General features: G+C 47.4%; 2 protein-coding genes, 1 long non-coding RNA gene and 1 pseudogene across 3 annotated transcripts; 1 reads left to right on the forward strand and 3 right to left on the reverse strand.

Moving 5' to 3' along the window:
- Positions 1 to 959: 959 nt before the first annotated feature.
- Positions 960 to 1,805, reverse strand: LOC136538005 (peamaclein-like). Its single transcript, XM_066529990.1, has 2 exons — positions 1,595 to 1,805; positions 960 to 1,493 (listed from the first exon to the last, which is right to left on the reverse strand). The coding sequence occupies exons 1-2, from the start codon at positions 1,680 to 1,682 to the stop codon at positions 1,300 to 1,302; spliced, it is 282 nt and encodes a 93-aa protein (XP_066386087.1). The 5' UTR covers positions 1,683 to 1,805; the 3' UTR covers positions 960 to 1,299.
- Positions 1,806 to 4,970: 3,165 nt separating this feature from the next.
- LOC136538007 (uncharacterized) lies at positions 4,971 to 8,617 on the forward strand. The gene is made up of 2 exons (XR_010779185.1): positions 4,971 to 6,786; positions 8,124 to 8,617. It is a non-coding gene; the product is annotated as an uncharacterized lncRNA (long non-coding RNA).
- A 1,629-nt stretch (positions 8,618 to 10,246) lies between these two features.
- On the reverse strand, positions 10,247 to 13,075 carry LOC136517777 (upstream activation factor subunit UAF30-like). The gene is made up of 2 exons (XM_066511421.1): positions 12,540 to 13,075; positions 10,247 to 10,862 (listed from the first exon to the last, which is right to left on the reverse strand). The coding sequence occupies exons 1-2, from the start codon at positions 12,849 to 12,851 to the stop codon at positions 10,743 to 10,745; spliced, it is 432 nt and encodes a 143-aa protein (XP_066367518.1). The 5' UTR covers positions 12,852 to 13,075; the 3' UTR covers positions 10,247 to 10,742.
- Positions 13,076 to 13,296: 221 nt separating this feature from the next.
- Positions 13,297 to 16,225, reverse strand: LOC136517768 (probable protein phosphatase 2C 34; annotated as a pseudogene).
- Positions 16,226 to 22,097: the final 5,872 nt, after the last annotated feature.

The following is a 22,097-nucleotide window of genomic DNA, read 5'->3' on the forward strand; positions in this document are numbered from 1 at the left end:
CAATAAAAGAAGACTTAAAAGGATGGAATATACCTAAACATTTAGCCTTAGATAGGAATGCTTGAAAAACAGCTATTCACGTGCTTGAACGTTGATTGTTTCTGCTGGGTTTCAACTCTAGTCTACCTTAACTTGTTTAGGACTTAAAAGACTCTGTAGTTGCTGCTGCTGCATGCAACATTGCTCACCGTTGTATGCCTGAATGCCTGATGCAGCCGCGCACATGTCGATTATTCAGGCAAAAGTTTTAAACCATATATATGGTTGCCAACTAACAGTCTTGTTGATAGTTGACGAAAATCAACCTGTTCGGTTGGGCTTATACGATCGTATACGATCGTTGATTATAAACTAAAATAATATTTTTTTTATTAAACTAGTTAACAGTAAATAATTCACGATAGTTTACGCCAAAATGAACGAGCTGAATTTCCAGAAAGTGTACTGGACAGTTGTTTTTTTACTGCTCACTGGTACCGGCAAGGAGCAGCAGCGGGGAGGACGGTGGGATCAATCAACGATGGATTCCACTCTTGCCGTTCTGAGGTCTCAGTGTTCATTGTCCAGCTGCACCGCAGCTAGGCTAGTGACACGACCGACGCGTCGCTGTCAGTCAACACTCGTACCAGGAGAGTAACTGAAGGACTGGAGTGGGGCCGACGCGTCTACACCACCGAGGTGTCCGATGCGTCTACACCACCGAGGCACCGACGCTCGTCTCATGCTTCAGTCATGCCGGCCTGGCTGTGGAGTTGAGCTTAGGCTCACACAAAACTTGTGCGTGATAGAATCACATTTCAGCACAATGGACTTATGGACTCTGGAAACTCTCGCCCTGTTCTGCAGCACTTTTCAGCGAATGTTTTCCTCTCACAGTATTTCATTATAATCATCTAAATTTCACCGAACGAAACGATCAGGGCCTCTGTACTAAGCACGATCTCTAGCGTCTCATCTAGTAGCTCCCAAGCCAAGGGTCTATTAAAATAAATAATACACTACATTATTATGACCTGGCCAAGCGGCCAGTGTACATAACACGACATCATCTCCATGCATGCATGTCCTCTCTCATGTACATACTAGTAAGAGTAGTAACTAGTGAAAGCAGAAGCTTCAGAAGGCAAGCAGAGTACCCGTAGCTAGGACATAGATATCTCATTTCTCCAGACGCATGCATAGCCATCCAGAGTCACGGACGGTACACATGCATGTGTGGTCTATGGACGGATGCTACGCATGGCAGCCAGCTGGAGCTGGTGACGGCGAGAGGCAGAGAGGGTCCGGACTCCGGAGGAATCATGGGCACTTGGGCCTGGTGCGGTTGCCGTGACCGGTGGTCATGTCGCGGTAGCAGGGGCACTCGTCCTTGTGGCCCGCGGTGCCGGACGGCACGCAGTTGCAGCTGGCGCAGCAGATCCCGCAATACTTGAGGCAGTCGTCGTGCCGGCTCGCCTTGGAGCACCGCACCCCGCACTTGCCGTCGCAGAACGCTGCCCAAATCCAAAGGAAGAAGGAGAAGCTCGACCGTGTGAATAGAATAGCCTGCCCAGCACCAGAAACGGCATGAGATGATGGAGCTGCTGACGGTTACCTGATCCAGCCATGGAGACACGGAGGGAAGGTGGCGCCAGGAGGAGGAAGAGGAGGAGAGCAACGGTGGCGGTGGTCTCAAGCTTCATTCTGCCCACCTAGGCTGCTACTGCTGCTCCTGGCTGCTGCTTTGTGTGAGGTTTGGGGAAGCAAGGGCGCTGGTGATAAAGCGGAGTGAGGGTGGTGGCTTTGGGGGGTGATTTATACGACCGTCCGTCCTTGGCTTTGCTTGGCGGTGCTGTAGCCTGTAGCTGTAGCCAGGGGAGGGTAGTTGGGGCTGGCAGCTGGAGCCTCTTCGCTCTGGCCTCTGCTGGGTATGTTGCCTTGCTGCGTTGCAGAGTTGTTGGTTGGCTTAACTCGTGGCCTGGCCGGTGTGAGTGTGTGAGCATACACCATGAACAGACCCCATGTCCTCCTAGTGTTGTATTGATGAGATGTGAGCTGGCATCCAAAAGGCTGACCTTTCTTTAAGGGATCGGAGGTCATCATGCTTTTACCATGGTTAGTTCACATACATACCAACGTTAGTTCACATACATACCAACGTATGCGGTATACCAACACTGTATGACTGTAGCTGTTCCTAGCCTCGACTACGTAGTACGTAGACGCTGTCAGACAACTTTGGCACCAGTAAATGGTGAACTAATAATGGTGCAGCTGAAAATTGTAGGTGGGGTTGTCTGGAGAGGACACTATCTTCGGTGGGATTAGACTGTCTCCAGCGAAATCAACCTTAAAAAAATTTCTATAAGGGAGACTTATTTTAGATTGTCTGAGAGATACAACTTAAATATGGGCATTCTCTCTCCTGGAAACCCATTTACAGAAAAGATTCTCTTTTGGATTTTATTGTTGGAGAAGATGTCGAATATGTATTGAACCTTTTGTTCGTAGCGCTACTTAAAGGACGAATGAGTCTTGTATTTTTGGTATTGTTATTGGAGATAGCCTTAACGTCCGCGTGTATGCGTGCTTGTTCAGCTGGATTACAAGACTCTGCAACTGCGAAAGCAAAGTACTCCAGTTGTTTGCACTCTCGCTCAGGCCTCCCCAGCTAGTGGCCAGGAAGCGATCAAAAGTACGAGACGGTCCATCACCGTGTTGCCTCTTGCCTGTATGTGGCATGTGGGGATCGGATGAGCATGTTAGCAATATTATGCATGCCTTCCAATCGCCGTTGTCAGATCAGCTGGGGGACAGGACAAGGGCGATGTGGAGATATGCGTGTACATTTGCGATAAGTTTCAAAGTCGATCGCGTGTACCGCGTCAACTGTTTCTCAAGCCATTGCGGCGCGGCGGGTGTCAAAAATGCATGTCACATTGGATCTTATACGAGGATGTTGTATGGGGTATTCGAATACTAATAAAAAATAAATTACAGAATCTGTGAGTAAACCGTGAGACGATTTATTAAGTCTGATTAATTCGTTATTAGCACATATGTACTGTAGCACTTTATTATCAAATTATTGACTAACTAGGCTTAAAAAATTTATTTTGTAAATTAGTCATAAACTATAAAATTAATTATTTTTAGTCTATATTTAATATTATATATACGTGTCTAAATATTTGATACGATGTAAAGTTTAAGAGTGGGAACTAAGGCTCTGTTTGGTTGAGCTGTGGCTATGGGAAAAAGCTGCTGTGGGTTGTGAGCTATGAAAAAGCTACTGTGAACTGTGAGCTGTAGAAAAGCTAAAAGCTGTTTGATTAAACAAGTATAAAATATACCTTTTATCTTTATCTCTCTTGAAACAACTATAGAAGAGCTTTTTATTTCACTAATTTCGAAAAGCAGAAAGCCAAAAGCCAAAAGCAGGGTCAAACCAGCTTTCAAAAATAAACTACGGAAAAGCAGATACTTCTGAAAAAGCACCCTCCAAAACAATTACTTTAATTAGGTTTTTAGCTTTTGGGACAAAAATCAATGCCAAAAGGCCAACCGCCTAAACAAGGCCGAGGCTCTCGCTCTCACTTCCTCGCCCGGCGCGCAGTGCTTCTGACCCTGGCAGCTCCGCTGCCGTCGGTCCAGTCCGATCTGAACGTGCTGCCTCCCTTTAGCCGGGCAGGTGGAATTGATGGCGTCTGTTTACCGGAATTCTTCGTACACAGGAGTGTTTGATCCGGAAACTAAAATATTTAAAAGGCATCACGTGAGGATATTGTATAAGGTGTTCGAATACTAATAAAATAAATAAATTATAGAATTCGTCAGTACTCCACGAGACGAATTTATTAAGCTTAATTAATCTATCATTAGCACATATTTACTGTAGCACCACATCGTCAAATCATGGACTGATTAGGTTTAAAAGATTCGTCTCGTAAATTAGTCATAAACTATATAATTAATTTATATTTAATACTCTATGCATATATAAACATCCGATGAGACAGCGACTAAAGTTTAAGAAAAAACAGGGGGCTAACCGTCCAGGGCCCACGCGAGCAAAAGGGATAGCGGCACGTTCCTATCGCCAGCACGCGTGCAACTCATCCTCCAGAATTGGCGTCAAGAGAGTCCATTCCGCGCACACACTCGCGTAGGCGTTGTTACACTCAAATAAAATGAATGAATATCAGGCGAGGGAATGTTAAGGCGAAAGTAGAGCACCCCATGCTTACAATTCACAATTACTAACACTGGTTTGTTAAAAAAAAAGTAACCACTGTTTACTACATCTCTTCGTCGGTTCGGGCTGTTTAGAGATGGATCGAAGAAATTTCAGAGGAAAGTCATTCCGAAAATTTTGATGACATCACTGGCCGTTTGGATTCAAAGAGTCAGCCTTTAACCGTTTCTCCAGAAAGGGCAGCATGCTCAAAAAACAAAGGAATCAGAACATCCACCTAAAGCCTGGAAATTTTCCTGTGCACTTGCGTGCCGCTCACAGGCTAATCAATTGTGTTTGCAGTTTACAGTAGCCATTGATTGAAGATGCATGCATCTCTATTTTTTATTATCTACATGGATTGGATTAACATAAAGTAAGTGGTTGCATCATACGTCCATGTAAATATTGTTTAGGATACTCACCGTCTATAAGTAGTTAGCTCTATTTACTCTAACTCCTATGCTTACTGCGCCAATAGATTTCTCTATGTTATTAAGTTTGTTTTGTGTTCCAAATTTAAATTCCTATAAAAATCCTGGAGTTTTTAAATCTTTTGTTTTACACCTCTATTCTTTTTCTATTTTTGAGTTGTCTTCCATTCCTATGTTTACGTTCCTCTGTTTCCTAACATCGTCTTGTTATAGAACGGAAGCATCTTTGCAGCAGGATACGTTCGAGGGTCGATACGTCCGGGTTCAGAGACGGCAGTTCAACTGCCCCGGCGTCAGAGCGCCTTTCTGTCACACATACGGCGCGCTCTTTTTGACACCACCCGTCTGGAACGCACACCGCGCCCGCAGTCCCGCACGCACGTTGCGGTCGCGGAGTGCGCTGGTTCCCGGCTTCCCGCTGTTCGTGTTCGGTTCGGCCTGCTTGGACGGCAGCGGCCGCACATGCGCGCGACCGAATAATCGTCTCGTCTGCGCCACGGCGGCGTGCGGTAGAGCCAGAGCACGGATAGAGAAACACAGGCGCGGGCGGGCGTGTTGAAATCCACTGTGCATCCGCTTTCCCCTCACGGATCCCTGTTCATCCACAGTGCAGCAAAACTGTCCGTGTCCGTCCGATTTTGCTCAGGCCATCAGATTCCTTCCACGCGTACTGCCACACGCCCGTGTCCAGAAAGCGCCCCCGTCTTGCCCAGATTCCCCTCACCGAGGTCACGCACCCACCAAAAAGTCCGCCATTCCCTGCCTCTCCGTACGACGCCTCCACCGCCTGCCTTCTGGAGCGCCGACCCGCCTGCGCCCTCAGCCGGCCGCGCGGCGCGAAAAGCATCTCGCCGGCCGCTTCTCTGCACGCCCTTACGCGGTGGCAGGAACAGCATCGCCCAGTTCTCGGACCGGTCGGAGGACGACAACGGTGCGGAGGACGACGGCGGCGTCATCGAGGTCGTCGATGAGGGCGACGGCCACCAGTCGCAGTCGCCCCCACAGCGCAACCAGGAGATAGATGCCGACGCCTCCAACGATGCGGAGGACGACGGCCGCAGCCACGCACACGCCCGCCACGGTGGATACCACTCCGTAATCCTGCCCGTCTCCCTCCTGCCCGCGATTCCGATTCGTCTCGGCTGCTTTGTTGTCCCCCGTCGGACCTGCCTGGGCCTGTGATGTTGTGCTATTTTTGGGGAGGTTTACACTCGATGCGGATTTGGAGCAATCCTACTGAAATTTGGACACGCTCTTCATTCTTATTTTGACTGGTGTATGCAAACAAAGTTTGTAGTGCCCATGAATTTGTTTCCCTCATTTTGCCCCCAGGTCCACTCCTCTGCACTACGAAAACCAAACATTAGGACAACAAAAAAGGTGTTGTGCTACTGCCACAAACGAGGACAAGGTTATTGGCCATGTAATTTTCCTTCTGCCGAAGCTGTTCAGCCTTACATACTGCTCCAACCTTACATTTTTGTCTACGAAGAAGTGGATGACGAGGCAAGGAGGAAGGCTACCATCATAGGACAGTGTTTAGCAGAAGAAGGGGTGTTGTTGCCTCTGAATCGGAGGTGTCTGAAGAGAATTACTATGCTGATGGAGCTCAAGGAAGCGAGGAACCTCGCAAACAAGGAAACAAAGTTTAGTCAGGAAAAACATAATGCTTTAGGCTTTACAGTTTTTGAGTACTCGATTCAATGGTTCACAAATGTTTAGTTATTTTGCCAATTACTTTTCCATACACTTTTTTAGCTTACTTTTAATATTTCTAATCCTGTAGTTGTTTGTAACAGTTATTATAACCTTAGTATTATGCACCTCTCCGATGAAGAAAGAGATCATGAGGTACAGCTTTGCCAGCAGCCCGGCGTCTGCCGCTTTACTCTCCAAGTTCCTGCCACCGTGTATTGAGTCATCTTATTTATATTTTTGCAGACTCATTTCCTTCCTATCTACTGACATGTAAATATGGTTGTTCAAATGGATTTTTTTCGCTATAGTTGTGGGCTGATACTTAGACTTATCAACAGGTATATTCATCTGCTTGGATAATCTTGGCCTCAGGATGATGGCAAATGAACGTCTTCTTTTATGCTCCTGTTGCAGTCTCGGCTTACTTTTTATCCCAACAAGGTATGTCATTTCAGTTTGATTTCCTGTGCGTGGTCAGATTTAGGCACCAATGTTTTCCTGTCTGTTAAAAAAATTGCCATTTTTAGTACCCAGATTTGTTATTCTTTGCAAGATCGCATATTGGGATTGTCTAGATGTTGCTCCCCAAATTATGTTTCACACTCCTTCCTAATTTATTTCCAAATCATTGCATTTGCCTGACCGCCATCCTCCATAAATTTATGTATGATGTTCAGCCCCATTTCGCATGACTCCGAAATTTCAATTAAACATATACTGTCCATACAGGGTGTGTAAAATATTTGAATGTCACACTTTTTGCATGAGTTATTTTACATATACGACTCAAACTATTTACTTGCGCAAGGTTTGACATAGGTTCTTTACGTAATGAATATTTCCTAACCATTCTTATTCCTATTCATTTTTCATTCCTATGAAGAACTGTAGTAAGTTTGTTTAGCCAGGAGATGCTTATCTTGCAATTCCGTTATACATTCTGCTTCAATTATTTAGTGTGAAGCTACAACATAGCCTAATTTATTAGCCTACACTTTAGGGGCATCTGGTACCTAAAAGATGACAGAGCACACATTTTCATTTTTCTGCTTATGTGTGAAAAACTCTACGATCCCAAATACCAACATTTAAATGCCATTGTATGGTACATACTATTGGCCTTAGATTGTCACCTACGAGAACTGGTAATAGTACTCTTAGTCAATAAATATAGAATATTTTTGTTGCGCACAGGCTGAGTCACATTAGTTTCAAAATTCCAATGCATCTAAATACTTAGAATCTAATTGGTGAATCAGTGATGAAGTGAAGTGAACTGCCTCATGGACCTGACGCGATTAGTGAGACACTCAATTCAAACCAAAGAGAAGAGTTCCATTAAAGAATGCTTCTTTCTATAAGTTAACATTACATAAATGATGCCCTTGCTGATCACAAGGATTTTAACACCTCTTATGAAGGTATTTCAACGGCACCTTCTCCTTTGTTCTATGGATGTAGATGTCAGATCAGTTATAGCTTTGAGGTTGTGTTTTCATGCATATGAAACTCTGTATTTTGTCTATTCTTCCTTTGTTTTCCTGAGTCACCCGTTATATCATTTGGGCACACATTTGCTTTTTTTGTGTTCTCTAAAATTGGTTCATAATTAGTTCATTCATTTGTTTGTGCCACGAATTGTAGGCGTTCTTCCAAAAAATTGAGGAAATATGCAATTGATGTACTCAGATTGGCCAGATCTTCTCGCTACTCTCAAATTTCTTTACCATCAATGACCTCTAATTTATCATTCACTAATTCAGGTCTTACTATGTCAGGTTCAGTCAAGCCTGTCTGGTATCCTCATGTAACAATTCAGGTCTTCGGCCCATGGCAAAATGAGACTCCATATCCAACTCAACCGTCACTGTACTATACTAATGTTATCCTACAAAGGGCAAAATGAGTCTCCATATCCAACTCAATCATCTATAACTAATTTCACTAATCCTTTTTGTACTATGTATAATCATATGATCTACTATAGTTCCACCTTGCTGGCCAGTGCGAAGCACGGGGGTACCTGCTAGTTATGATGGAGGCCGCGATCGCGACCGGCGTGGATAATTCGTGAACGCTCATCAACGGGGAAACTGAGCGAACACTTTTCCAACAGGAGGCGCCTTCCTTTTTTTAGAAAAGAATAATTTACGCATGGACCTTAATTGAATAGTAGCGTGTATACTCGTTCTCTTTTCTCGTGCTCAATTTCAATTGTGTTGGGCTCACGTAAAATATTTATTTTTAAATGTTATAAGTTCTGAACGGTGTATCTATTTTTAATTCCAGTTGCACCGGTGCGTTCTACGTGATGAGACAAATAAAACTAGACCCTACTTGCATATATTTCAAAGAATCTTTTCTAGTAGCAAACTAACTTATAACACATAAATTATCACATATAACTTATAACCAATATTTAGAAATATAAAAAGTTATAAAACACAAATTATCTAAGAAATTTATCAAACACAACTTATGTACATAAGTTATTTTATATAACTTGTGTATATAAGTTATTCTATACAACTGAGATGTATAAATTAATATCATAACATATTAGCAGATACGTTGGTAGCATGCATAAAAGAAAAATTGATAGACTAATATAAAAATTAAAAAGAGGAAAAAAAAATTATGTTTCATAACTTTTGTGTTTATAAGTTTTAGCATAAGTTATAAATTATACGATATAAGTTAATGTTATAAGTTATATGGTGATAAGTTTTGCTGCAAAATGTTATATTGTCCAAGTTATCAATATAAGTTATAGAAATAAGTTAGGTAACGTAACATATATGTATAACTTATATTTTAAGTATAAGTTCTATGTTATAAGTTAATATAAATAAATTGCTACTAGAAAAAAAAATTCTTCGAAACATATAAAAGCGTGATCTAGTTTTGTTCGTCTCATTGCGTAGAACACATCGGTGTAGACGAAATAAAAAATATATACACTGAAGTTATAGGATTTTAAAATAAATGATTCTTTTTTTTTTAAATGGCGTGAGGCACTTGAAACCGTATGGTGTAGGTGTAGACGTCCCGCATACAGACCCGTTCAGGATCGTTCGCTGGCCAAAAAATCAGTGAACGATCGCTTGAATGGATTTGGGGGATCGCGACGGGCTATGGTAATTGCCGATTGCCGATTGCCGAGACCCGTGTGGGAGCCGCGTTCGCTCGGGTGGTAGACGGCGAAGCACGTGGTTTCGTTCGTCGCCATCTTTGTCTCGTGGCAGTGGCTGCTGGTGCTGGGAGCTAGCAGTACGCAGCAGCGCCGAGCAGCCTAATCTTACGAGCCGTTTGACCGATGGTTTTTGGACTGATCTTAAACTTGTTCACGAACTTATCAGCCTGGCTAATCAGCTATAATATAGTGTTTTTTCTCTCGTAACAAAACAGCATCACTGTCGCATGATGCACGCGACCGCACCGGGCGCCGGTTGCGTGAAGCACTCAAAACCACACGTAACAAGGCTCGGTAGTGCAGATTCTCAAAACCGACGAAATTTGTCTCAACCAAGATCCGCTATTGCGCTATTAGTAATTCTGCACTCTGCTGCCTCGCGTTGTGTAGGCCGAAATGGCGAAGCATTTGGACTTTGGAGGTCTAAACTCCACCTTTGGGCCCGATAGTGTTGCAGGGCTGGGCCCAATGTTGGCCCAGGTATAAATAGGCCTGCCTAACCAGCTTAGGCTCAGGCAACGACAAGGCTGTTCAATTCAATCACTCTACTAAGTTGATAGCTCACCAGATAAATCCGAATGAAACAACCAATCCATGTAGGATGAGAAATCGCACGACAACATCCTTATATCCATTGCAAGGATTCCTGTTCGTTTGACTGTGGCTTATCGTAAACGACCGTAAATTTTCAGCCGGAACAGTATTTTTCTCTCACACAAACCAGCCAGCAGTACTTCTTCACGAACCAGCAACGATACGAACCAGCCAACCGAACTGAAGAAGCCAATCTGGCAATGTTGACTGGGCAATGCTTAAACCATAGCAGAACACATTACTTCCCACCACACAGGCTAACCGCATACGAGCTGAAGGCTACTAGGAACAACCAGTGATTCATATAACTACCACCAGACCACGACAAAGGGCGCACACACTAACATCGAGCGTGTTCGGCTGGTCATGTCATGGATTGTTTCAGCTTGTTTCAGCTTATTCTCTCTCACAGAATACTATTGAATCATCCAAAATCATCCGAAATCCACTATGCAGTCTACCAGCCAAACACGCTGATCGTCTGCAAGAGCTACAGCATTCTACGAAGTCGAGCTAACTCAGGGTCTCTGTCTACCAAAAACCAACCCACGCACTCTCTAGATCACAAGTGACCAACCATTGGGGCAACTCAACTCCTGGGAGTGCCTTCTCACTTCACAAAGTGAGGGTTGAGAAGCTTGGCGATCTCAAGGAATCCAACTCGCTCCCGCCCAGCAAACAGGACTTTCAGCTTCTCATCACAAACGACCACCTTTTTGTCAGAAGGATCCTGAAAGCAAGGGCAAATGTGTTAGACAAGGCAACACACAATGTATAGTTAAATAGAGAGAGAGATCATCTTTACTGTGATCAGCAGATACGGTACAGTGACAATAAGAATGCTGATGGTAAAATGGACTTTGATAAAAGCATGAATCATGAGCAATGCATCTTTTTATAAGGCGTATTAGGAGTTGAGAAAGTCGTCGTTATGCTTTGATCATTAATTTCTCGTATAATATATTACCAGTTACTCCAAACCAACATCTTACTAAATGCATGTGAAAATGACTGAATGTACTGAATTACTGATGCACCATTTGTGCACTAGACAAAAACATACTTGTATTTTTCACTAATTGATAGTAAAAAAGATCACAATGTTTGACCTTTTCAAATTCTAATACACCCTACATCCTTTGTGCATATCCCTAAATTTTTTAGGATATTTGGGGAGTAGGTAATCCTTGATTAATGAGGAGATGAACCTCAGACCATTCGATCATCATAATTAGCACATTACCAAGGTTAACAACTTTATCATAATACTAAATCCAAAGTCCAAGCATGCTTCCAGGGACTTTGATTATAAACATTGTGTTACATGTGCCAACTCATCGCAATTGACAACCCAAAACAACAAACACCTGCATTGATCGAAAGTCAAAACTCAAGATATAGAATAGGGAAGATCTTTCAAACAATAGATGATGCAGGCAAATAGAAATTTTAACAGCATAAAAACTAGAAATCATATTCTGTTTAACAAACATATCAAAGAAAAGTATAGGACAATCCTATCTTTGTCATAACCAGCACACTGCGTATTACAACTTCAAATCATAACATCACCCGCAACACATCATCTTAAATGCTACACTACGGGCCTGTTTGGATATAAGAGCTAATTGCTACTAGCTAAAAATTAGCCCTAGTGCATCCAAACAGGAGGGCTAATAGGTGGGATAATTTTTTAGCCAAGTCTTGAACTAGTTGTTAGCCAACTAGCTAGCCAATCTTAGCTAATTTGAGCTAATTTTTAGCCTAACTAGTAACTAGCCCTAGCTCATCCAAACAGGCTCTATATCTAAGGGCCTGTTTGGATACACATGGCTAATTACTAGCTGGGCTAAAAATTAGCTCAAATTAGCTATGGTTGTCTAGCCAGTTGGCTAACTACTAGTTGAACACTTGGCTAAAAATTAGCCACCTATTAGCTCTCCTGTTTGGATGTACTAGAGGTCATTTTTAGCTAGCTAGTGATTAGCCCTTGAATCCAAACAGGCCCTAAGACCACACACTCAAATATCATGTACTGCGACTTGATCAGGATGCCTTCAAAGTTGTATTAAAAATGTCATGTACAGGCCTCTCATTTACTTCATTGACTGAACCATTGTGAGAAAACCAATCATGGTGCAATTAGTTTGATTGCACAAACCCTAATTTATGCAGTGACTATTGGCAGAATCCTAACTGATGCACCATTGACCAATGGTAGAACCCTACAGTGAGTATTGGTAGAATCGTACACCGCATCAACTAAAATTTGGTGTCTTTCAGAATAAAACGGTCACGTTAATTCCTGCTTGATGCTATTAAAAATCTTCAGTATGCATCCAAACAAGCAATACCAACCAAAATGTACAGATACAGCGTAAGTAAGCAAGGGTTTTTGCTCGGGGACCTGGAGGTTACGCTCCTTGATGTAGGCCCAGAGGCGCTTGAGGGCCTCGGTGCGGGGGATAACCGGTTCGCCCACGATTGCCTGCAGCGCCGGCGACACGGGCTTCGGCTGGGTGATGCCCGTCACTCTCTTCTTCTTCGGGGCCGCCTCCGCCGCGGCCGGGGACTTGGACGAGGCGGCCGCCGCGCGCACGACGAGTGCGGCTGCCGCGCGGCGCGGCGGAGCGAAGGAGGCGGCGGCGCGGAGGCGCGGGGCTGGGAGCGGGGAGAAGGAGAGCGACGCGGCGGTGAGCATGGAGGAGGCGGCCGCCATTTTGGGCTCGGTTCTGCGGTCGGCCCCCTGGGGATTGGCTTGGGTTCGGATAATGGCGATGGGGATTGGGGAACGAGGGTTTGGGGTTTTGGCCTTTTGGAGTTGGGGTCTGTGAAATAGTGTGTGGAAGCTTCTAGGCTGTATGTAGCCTGTAGGCTCACTGGCTCAGGGAATCAGAAGAGACGCCCAGTATTGGAGTCCGTCTTTCCATTTGGAAGACGTATTCTGATGAGGACTGAGGAAGAGAGGAACGTGTAAAGCCGCTGTACATTATCAAAACGGAAAGCGAAATTACGCAGCGAACGATCTGAACAGTCCGTTCCTCTAAACAGTACGAAGAGATATTTGAACAGTCCTTTCCACATCACGAACTATGAAGAATTTCAACGATTCCAGGTAGAGGTAATCTTGTCACTACATACATAAAGTAAAGAAGTTTCCGACAAAAAGCAATGCTAATTGCTATATGAAATAAGAGCATCTCATCCGTTGCAAAGAGTATATATTCTCAGGTCACAACCTAACCTTCAGATCGTAAGCAGAGCATATATTCTTTGGTCTCCACTAACCTCTCCAGGTCGTCATCAACTATTTCACGACACCCCTGTATTACAGATTTCTTAAATCAAGCCCGACCCAATGGATGGGCCTGCTGCTGGTTAAGCATAATCAGACAAAAAAGAAACAAGAAAATGCTGTGATAAACCAATTATCTACGTAGTTCGGGACCAAATGATATTCTCCGGCATCAAAATGCTACGCACCCCACGCTATCTATGTACATCTCGAGTTCTTCCGATGGCAATGGCACTGCAGTGAGTCGTCCCCCCTGCTCTGCAACTCCACCGTTCACCAGCAAGAGAGAGCCTAACTTGCAAGACAACCCAACAGTCCTCTACCCAGAGTTCAGCTCTTATAAGCGTGCAATGGCTCCACAGACTGATGGGTGTTGGAGTAGATGTCCACGGGTGCACTGGTGCAGTTGCTACTCGAGTCGATGACCCTGGTGTGGCGGCGCTCACGGTGGCGATCAAGGTAGACCACAACGACGCTGATGTCGTCGTGGAAATGCCGTCTCACTCCCCTGTCGATTGTCCTCAGGTCACGATACCTGACCTCCCTCTTCCTTGTTGCTTCCTTCAAGGCAGCCTTCACCAATCTGTTGGCTATCCCCTGAAAAAGTTTGTGAAGACTTAATTAGTTAGACTGCAAACGATGTAAGCATACTCAAAAACCTTATAATGAAATGACCAATGAGGATCACTTACGGTTCTCGGATTCTTGAAGACAATTTGCACCGCATCATCATCGCTGAGGTGCTCCCAAAGACCATCCGAAGCAAATATCAGAAATAGGTCATTTGGTTTCAGCTTGCGTACTTGAACTGATGGTTCAGCACTAAGAGCTGGCCTCTTCAATGGAATAGGGGCGCCAACTTGCCGAAACAAGGGGTCCAAGCTATACTCCGGTTTCTTCAGATAAAAATCACCAATGGATCTTGACACCTGACATTACAACATTCACATGTTAGCTTTCTACTTATGTAGAAACTTCACATATCACATTCACAAGTGGTGGCCACTTGGCCAGGTACAATAGTTCGCCAATAGAGCAGCTTGCAACACAAAGATGCAGACCACGTGCAGAAGTTGCAAGATCAGGATACTAAGCTAAGTTATAATGACTGAAAAGATATTTGGAGAATATCGATCGGGAGATATGCAACAAGAAGATATGATACATAAGTTGATCAAATAATGTGTAGAAATTCATAAGTTAGGTCAGATATATAAAGTAGCTCACGTGCAGGTTACTGTCCCAGGAATACTAAGCTGAGTTGTACATATTAAGTTGTACACTAACTGAAGTCTGAAAAGATATTTAGCATAATAGTGATATCAAGATAGGAAAAGTCAAAAGGTGGAGTGTTCTTTCTTTGAGTGGTTAGAAAAAAATCTTCAGTATGATCGAACAGCTTTTAAGTCCTACTGTATATACTAGTAAAATCTTTGAGGGAGACTTTTCCATTGTGTCAGTTCCATTTCTGCAATACTGTAATATTTAACCAGTCATAGCATAGATCATCAAAAAGTTAGCAGAACAGGCATAAGAAAAGGAGAAAATTGTATGACTTGCTAAAAGATCGAGGAAGCTTGATTTCCAAATCTCTGGTCCTCTGGCTCACGCTGTGGCATAATTTGTTGACACTGGAGTACAGATAAGGGAACTGACAGTATAATATAATTTTGTTAGACTTAATGCCACCACGTAATATGTTAACTCGCAAACAAACTACTCCAAATTCTAACGCAGACACACCAAGAAGCAACCAAAGAAAGATATTTTCCCCCAAATTCCACCACAGGCGCACCAAATCAATCAAATGAGTCGGCTAGCTGATCGCGTTCTCACCTGAATTATCCCCTTCACCCTCCACGACCCCCTGGCGTGCACCACGATTTGCGCGTCGTCGGGGTTGAGCGCGGCGAGCTCCCGCCGCACCTCCTCCGACGCCGCGTTGTGCTCGGTGGACAGCCGCTCGGCGACAGCAACCCCGCCGCCGACCACTCGACGGCCGAGTACGGCGCGGGAGTCACCGACGTTGGCCACGTACAGCGTGTCCCCGGAGATGGCCCCGAGCAGGCAGCATGAGCCCACAGCAGCCAGCCGCGGCCGCTTCGTCCACTCCTGCCTCACCTGCTTATGGAACTCCTCCTCAGCCGCGCCGAACGCGCTCCGAATCGCCTCCGCGCTCATGCCCCCCTGCTCCCTTGCGAAGCCTGCCACATGAAACTCTCAGAATCAGCGAGGAACGACCAAAGGCACAGAAAGGAGGAGGCGGATACCAGTAAACAGCAATCAAACGCACGTTGGACATGGGGGAAGAGTCGGGATCGGAGGAACCGGGAGGCGTCGGCCCGCCGTGTCCGTCGTAGACGCCGACGAGCGTGGCGGCCGGGGAGGCCAGCACCTGCGCCTGGTCCTCCATGGCCAGGTTGGCCTGCGCCGCGGCCATCGAGAACTCCCCCGCCGCGTGCGGCCGCAGCTCCGTCTGCCACAGCATCCCGTCCGCCGCTGCGGCGCCCGGCGGCCAGTGGCAGCAGCACCTCGCCACCGCCCTCAACATCTCTCCTCAGCAGCCGTAAAACAAAATCCGACCTTTCCTCTCTCTCCACACACACCAGCGCGCAAGACGACTATCGCTGCTTGTTCTTGGCTTCCCCCGCTCCCCGTGTGTGTACTCGAATGGGCTGGTTGGAATCAGGAATGGGGAATTGTTTGGCGGTGGGGTTAGGTTAAGTAGCAGCTCACGACGCTTTGGTACGTGCGGCGAAAGCGCGTCAGCGCGTGTGGGGTGAGGTGAGCGTGGGGAAGAGGCGCGGAGTCTACGGTGGTTATACCGTGAGGTGTCGCTTTATAGGATTGGTTGATTTGACTTGGCGTTCTTTGTTTTTTTTTCTCATCCGTGCCCGGTTTACAAGTCCGGGGAAAATTGGCTGCGTTCGGCTGGTGGGGGCAGTTACTGTTTCCCGGCTAAGTGTCCGATTCCTTCGAATTTATTCAGATTCCTCTAAATTTCTTTCGACGAACGGGCCATTGTTGGATCCGGACAGGTGTGTGTGGACCGGGTTTCGGTGATAGGTTGTTGCATCTATCGCTGTAAGAGTAACTTCATGCACTTTTCTATGTGACTGCGTGTGCGTCGTGACTAGGAACACTGATCCATACAAGAACACGGTAGCTTCATTCCCTATCCTAAACGTCAAACTCCGTGACACATCGACCATGTATATAAGTACCCGTACTTCTTTATAAATCATCCAGTTGCTATACTTTACCACATGCACACATGTCTAATACTGCGTGACATATGGACTACGGAAGAGCCTTTTGGTAGCACCCAAGTGTATCAATTGGAAATAGGGAGGAAATCCAAATGGTTCCGTCATGTTCTTTTCTTTAGCATGAGGTTCATGTATTCAAAGTCTAGGCTCATTAAGAACTTTAACATGGTCCTCTCTATTTGGACAACTTGTTGAAACAACTCTGACAATCTACATGTTAATTTTTATTAATCCCAAAATCTAGTCTCGTTCAGTTTGATTAAGGACCATAACAGTCTAGTACATGTGCCAGCCTTTACAATTGACAGACTTATTCAACTTTTTCAATCCACAATCTATGAGTGCTTCTTCTTTTTTTTTGGCAAACGCCAAGTGATGTAAACGGGCTCTAAAAATATGCGTTCCTAACTGTTGACAACATGAGCATCCGATTCATGTCTGCGGTTGTTTTAGGAGCACAAGGACACTTCCTGATGAATGCATGGACGGCATTATTGTTCGTCCAATGTTAATTTTCTTTTTGAATGCGTACGATCTAAACTTGCATTAAATGATTGAGTCTGTCTACTGCACAACCATTTGTTTTATGCAGTTTCAACACATGATTTTTTTTTCACAATAGGATTAAGATCCAACAGCATCTACCATTCTTCTACCTCCAACATCCAGCCTCCACAGATCATAGATCATAATTTTTTCTATCGAATGACAAATCATAGATCCGCCACCACCGCCACTGCCATGGCCAGCGCGGGCGCGGGAAGGCACGCAGGGCGTGGGCGCAGGCATAGATGGCCAACGGGCCGGCCCGGTCCGGCACGGCACGGGCCCGTGCTAGGCACGGCCCGATAGGGCATGATACGGAGGGTCCATCGGGCCACCGGCCCGTGCCGCACCAGTCCATCGTGCCTGGCCGACGGCCCAGGCACGGCCTGTCGGGCCAATTTTCATGTCGGGCCGGCCCGATGAGCCTGGCCTTTTTAGCAGGTCGGGCCAGGCCGAGGCCCACCAAATGCGACAGAGAGGAGGGGGAGGCGAGGAGTGGAGGTGGCGGCGGCCGTTGCCGAGCTCCCCCCGGGTCGCTTGATGCCGGATCCGGTGAAGTAGCTGGCAGAGGAGACGAGTCCGGCGAAGTAGCGGCCGGATCGAGTCCGCTCCGCTCGAGGCCCACAGAGAGAGGGAAGGGGACATAGGGGCAGCCGTGGAAGGTGGCGGCGGCCGTCGGTGTGCTCATCCCCGAGGCGGATCCGGTAGGAGGAGGCAGGGGCAGCCCGTGGGAGATGGCGGTGGACACCACCGAGGAGGATCCGGCCGCGTGCAGCAAGAGGAGATAGGGCCGTAGGGGCACTCCACAGAGGGGGCGGGCGGCACGTCGATCGTCGGATCTGGATCTCGACTGGCGAGCGGAGGTGAGGAGCCCCGAGCCCACGGCGGCGTACCTCACCGGCGGAGTGTTGAAGGAAGGACGGAGGCGCGCCCGGTGATACGCGAGGCGCATCGACGCCTGGGAGAGGAGAGAGGGAGGCGACGCCGATGCTGCTCGCGGCTGGGGAAAGGGGGACGACGACTGGGGACACGGGGAAATGAGATAGGGTTAGGGGGGCCGGGGAGGTGAGCTGGGGGTGCGGGGAGGCGGCAGGCCTGGGCCGCCAGCAGTCCTCCGGTTCCGGAGTGGGCCGTGCCGTGCCGGCCCACATGCCTGGGGTAAGGCCCAGGCACGGCCTGCTCCTCTGGACCGTGCCAGCCCGGGCCCGCTAGGCGCCGGGCCGTGCCGTGCTTGGGCCGGGCAAAAAAAAAGCGGGCCTTGGACCGGGGCGACGGGCTCGGGCTATATGGCCAACTATAGGCGCACGCGCAGGCGCCGGGCGAGCTCGCCGGTCGCCGGCGCCGGCGCCGATGGTCACCGGTGAGAAAGAGAGATAAAAAAATCTATGTGTTTTTTTTTACTAAAATACATATGTATTGTATAGCATTTTTGTAAATGATTTGTACGTACAGGATTTGAAAATCGAAAATTAGCTAGCATATGTGCTAGTACAATGATCTGGCGATCAGGCGATACGGCAATAAGGACGGTACCACGCTGTTGAACGCAAATTACGGTGAATGATTTCTAACCCGTCTGTAGTCTGTAGTACGAACAACAGCTTGGAGCCTTGGACGTGTGCAAAAGCTGCGTGGTGGCAACGGCGGACACATGCTCCACGGGAACCGGAGGCATAGAAGGCGGGACTTTGCGATGCATGGCAGCTCTCTGCGTACGAGCACGGTCACAGCCACAAAGTGAGGTGGAGTAGACGCAAAGGAGTACTAACGTGCGTCCCTCCATTAGCTTTTCTTAGGCACGGAGGGCCATCAGCCTGTTCGGCTGGTGCTGATATGATCGTAGGATTATTATTACTGACTGATTTGATGTAAGAAAAAAATATTATTCTGACTAGAAATTTACGATCGTTTACGACCAAGTGAACATGCTGCATATTTAAGATACCAAGGAATTTGTGGGTGCTAGGTAGAGGATTAATGAGGCATGGAGCACTATGTGTCGTATCCCTGCATGCAGCGACGTTTAGTAGCTCAATGAGACAAACTAACCAATCACAAGCTAAAGAAACGCTTTAGGTTTGATGTGAGTGAGTATTGCAGAAGCTTGCTCTTTAACTCCTGCCTCGGTAGCTATCCCACGCCTAACTTAACGTCAAAAATGGAAAAACATCCTACGCCTAACAAAAGATAATGGAGTAGACCACTGTTCACACGAGAGGAGGGCTTTGCTAGCCTGGCACGGCTGCAATAAACAAACCGCCCGCGGCTGGTCTTCCAGAAAAAACGGCGAGTGATGATCATCCCGGGACAGCTGTGACGATGATAAGCGGACTTTCTTGCGCGCCCCGTTGATAGCTGCGTCGGCGGCAGATAACCGTATCCGGGTTCCGGGAGCGGACGCCGAGGAGGGAGGCCGGCAGTCACGGGGCTGCGGCCCCCCCTTGGTCAAGGGATTTTCTGAAGAGCCAAACGACTTACGTTATTAAGTGCAATACGTTTGAGTGAATTCTTCGTCTGGTGCTATCCCAGCACCTCTTGCTGAGTTGCTTGAGTGAATTCTTCGTCTGGTGCTATCCCAGCACCTCTTGCCGAACTCAGCATACGGTGTTTCGATTAAAAAATTGGCTTGTACTACTATATATGCGCCTGAAGTCTTTGAACTGCTATCCTCCCTTCCTCCTTCTCTCCCTGGTCTACGTGTAGGAAGGAGAAAAGTGACTTTTTATTTGTTACTGATGCTTGATACTTGATATGTTGGACTTCATGTTAGCTTGGTGCAATATGATGGATTAAAATTTACTAAGATATATAACCTCTTTGACGTGGACTGTGGCTAGCAATACCTTCTATTTTAAAGGCTGCAACTGCTATCAGGCACTATAGATTTTTTTAGCTCCCATAACAGTTGGTTGTTGCTGCCTACAACAATTGATATACTACGTAAAGACAATATATGTTTCGCAAGCATTTTTCTTCTTAGAGCATTAGCAGGCATTGTATTGAATGATGTTGGAGCTCATCCACGATGTCATTAAACAAGTTTTACATATGCACAAGCACTTCATCTCATTTTTTATCTTACTTGCTGGCTTCTCTTATTCATAGAGCAAACGCAAGCTGGAAGATAGTAGCATCTACTCCCTCCGTCCAATAATATTTGCACGTCTAGCCCTGGACACGCAAACCAATGTGTATGCGAAATTACAGAAATGCCCTTGCAAATATCAGCCCCAGTACATCCTCCCGTGACCCGTCCCACCACACCACTCCCTCGCGCTCTCGCACAGCTCTCTGTTTCTCTGGCCACCGCCGGCGCGTCGGCTCCGCCCCCTGGCCACCGTGGGCGTCCAGGCCGCGTGCCACCATCGACGTCAGGCGTTGCCTCCATCTTCCGTGCCGACGAGGACGAGCTCTTTCCGCCCGCGCGCGCCTGCGTTGCCGTGGCTCTCGCCGGCCGGAGCCGAGCCCCTGCGTCAAGCGCCAGTCGCGTTGCCGTGGCAGTCGGGCCGGGGCTCCATAGGCCGGAGCTGAGCCCATGTGGTGGTGTTGCGAGGTCCAGCCACTGCGCGACGGCGGCGCGGAACCCGTGCATAGTGGCGGCCTGGCGAGGTCCAGCCACTGCGCCTGCACGATGGCGGCGTGAAACTCCTGCGTGGTGACGCCGTGGCGATGCCCAGCCTCTGCGCGACAGCGTAGCAGAGCTCGTCCGTGGCGGTGGCGTCGGGAAACCCCTGCACAGCGGTGGCGTCGCGCCGACGGGGCCCAGACCCTGCCCAGCCCCTACGCAGCGGCACGAATGGGAGGGAAAGGGGGACGAGGGGACGGTGCAGCGAAGGAAGAGATGCGCATGCGAACGAGTGGATGGTGGAAGGAGCGCTCTCACACCCGTGCTGTAGACGGGGAATGGATGAGCAAGAAGGCACGGAGTGGGTTCTGGAAGCCTGGTGAACGAGTGGACGAGAGAGTTTTCCTATTTTTTTATGTCGATTTTTTATTTCATCGGTTTGGTCCACAGCCAGTTGCAGCTGCCAGCTACTGCTCTCTGCCAGTTTTAAGACCCTATAGCGATCGTTTATTTTGGGAAAAATTTTGAATGGTAAAGGTGCGTTTAATGTGGGACGTAGGGAGTAGTTAGGTATGGCATGAGCTTATAGAATTGGCCCACTCTTGATTTTAGCTCAGGCTCCGCCACTGCCGACAGTTGCTCTACATGTGCGCCGATGCTTCCAGAAAAAGGCAAAGCGGCAGCACAAAGATCAAAGCTGACGCGACGCGTGGGGATGCTGCTGTTGCTGCCCCGTGACGGCGGCCAGTGGGGCTCCATCCAACTGACCCGCGTCCCGACTCCCGAGCGAGCCGGCACCCGGCAGGCGGCGCACGCTCTGGAACGAGTAGTCCTAGCAGAACACACGTGACAGCAGAACACACGTGACAGCGGACACCGCGTGGGGCTGTCAACTGTGTTCGGTGAACATGTAGCCCTCGTTTGGCTGGTTCGTATAGTTGCGGGTTCATAAAGAAGTACTGTTGATTGGTTTGTGGGAGAGAAAATACTATTTTAATTAAAAATTTAGATCATTTACGACAAGCCACGGCCAAACAAACCGATCGACTCCTGGTGAATGCGTTGGCACTGGCAGGCAGGCGCCCAGGGAGGATCCCACCTCACACGGCCGTCGACGGTTCCGGTCGATAACGCCCTAGAACTTGACTGCTGTCATGCACGGGATGGAGGAGTACCCACACAGCTCGGCGAGTTTCCCAGCTGTGTGTGACTTTGTGAGCTGTGAAGATCGCCGATCGGTGGAGCAGTGAATAATGCATCCCCTGTCGCTGCCAAGTGCCAAGTGCCAAG

Source organism: Miscanthus floridulus, chromosome 2 (assembly GCF_019320115.1).
Source record: "Miscanthus floridulus cultivar M001 chromosome 2, ASM1932011v1, whole genome shotgun sequence".
NCBI lineage: Eukaryota > Viridiplantae > Streptophyta > Magnoliopsida > Poales > Poaceae > Miscanthus > Miscanthus floridulus.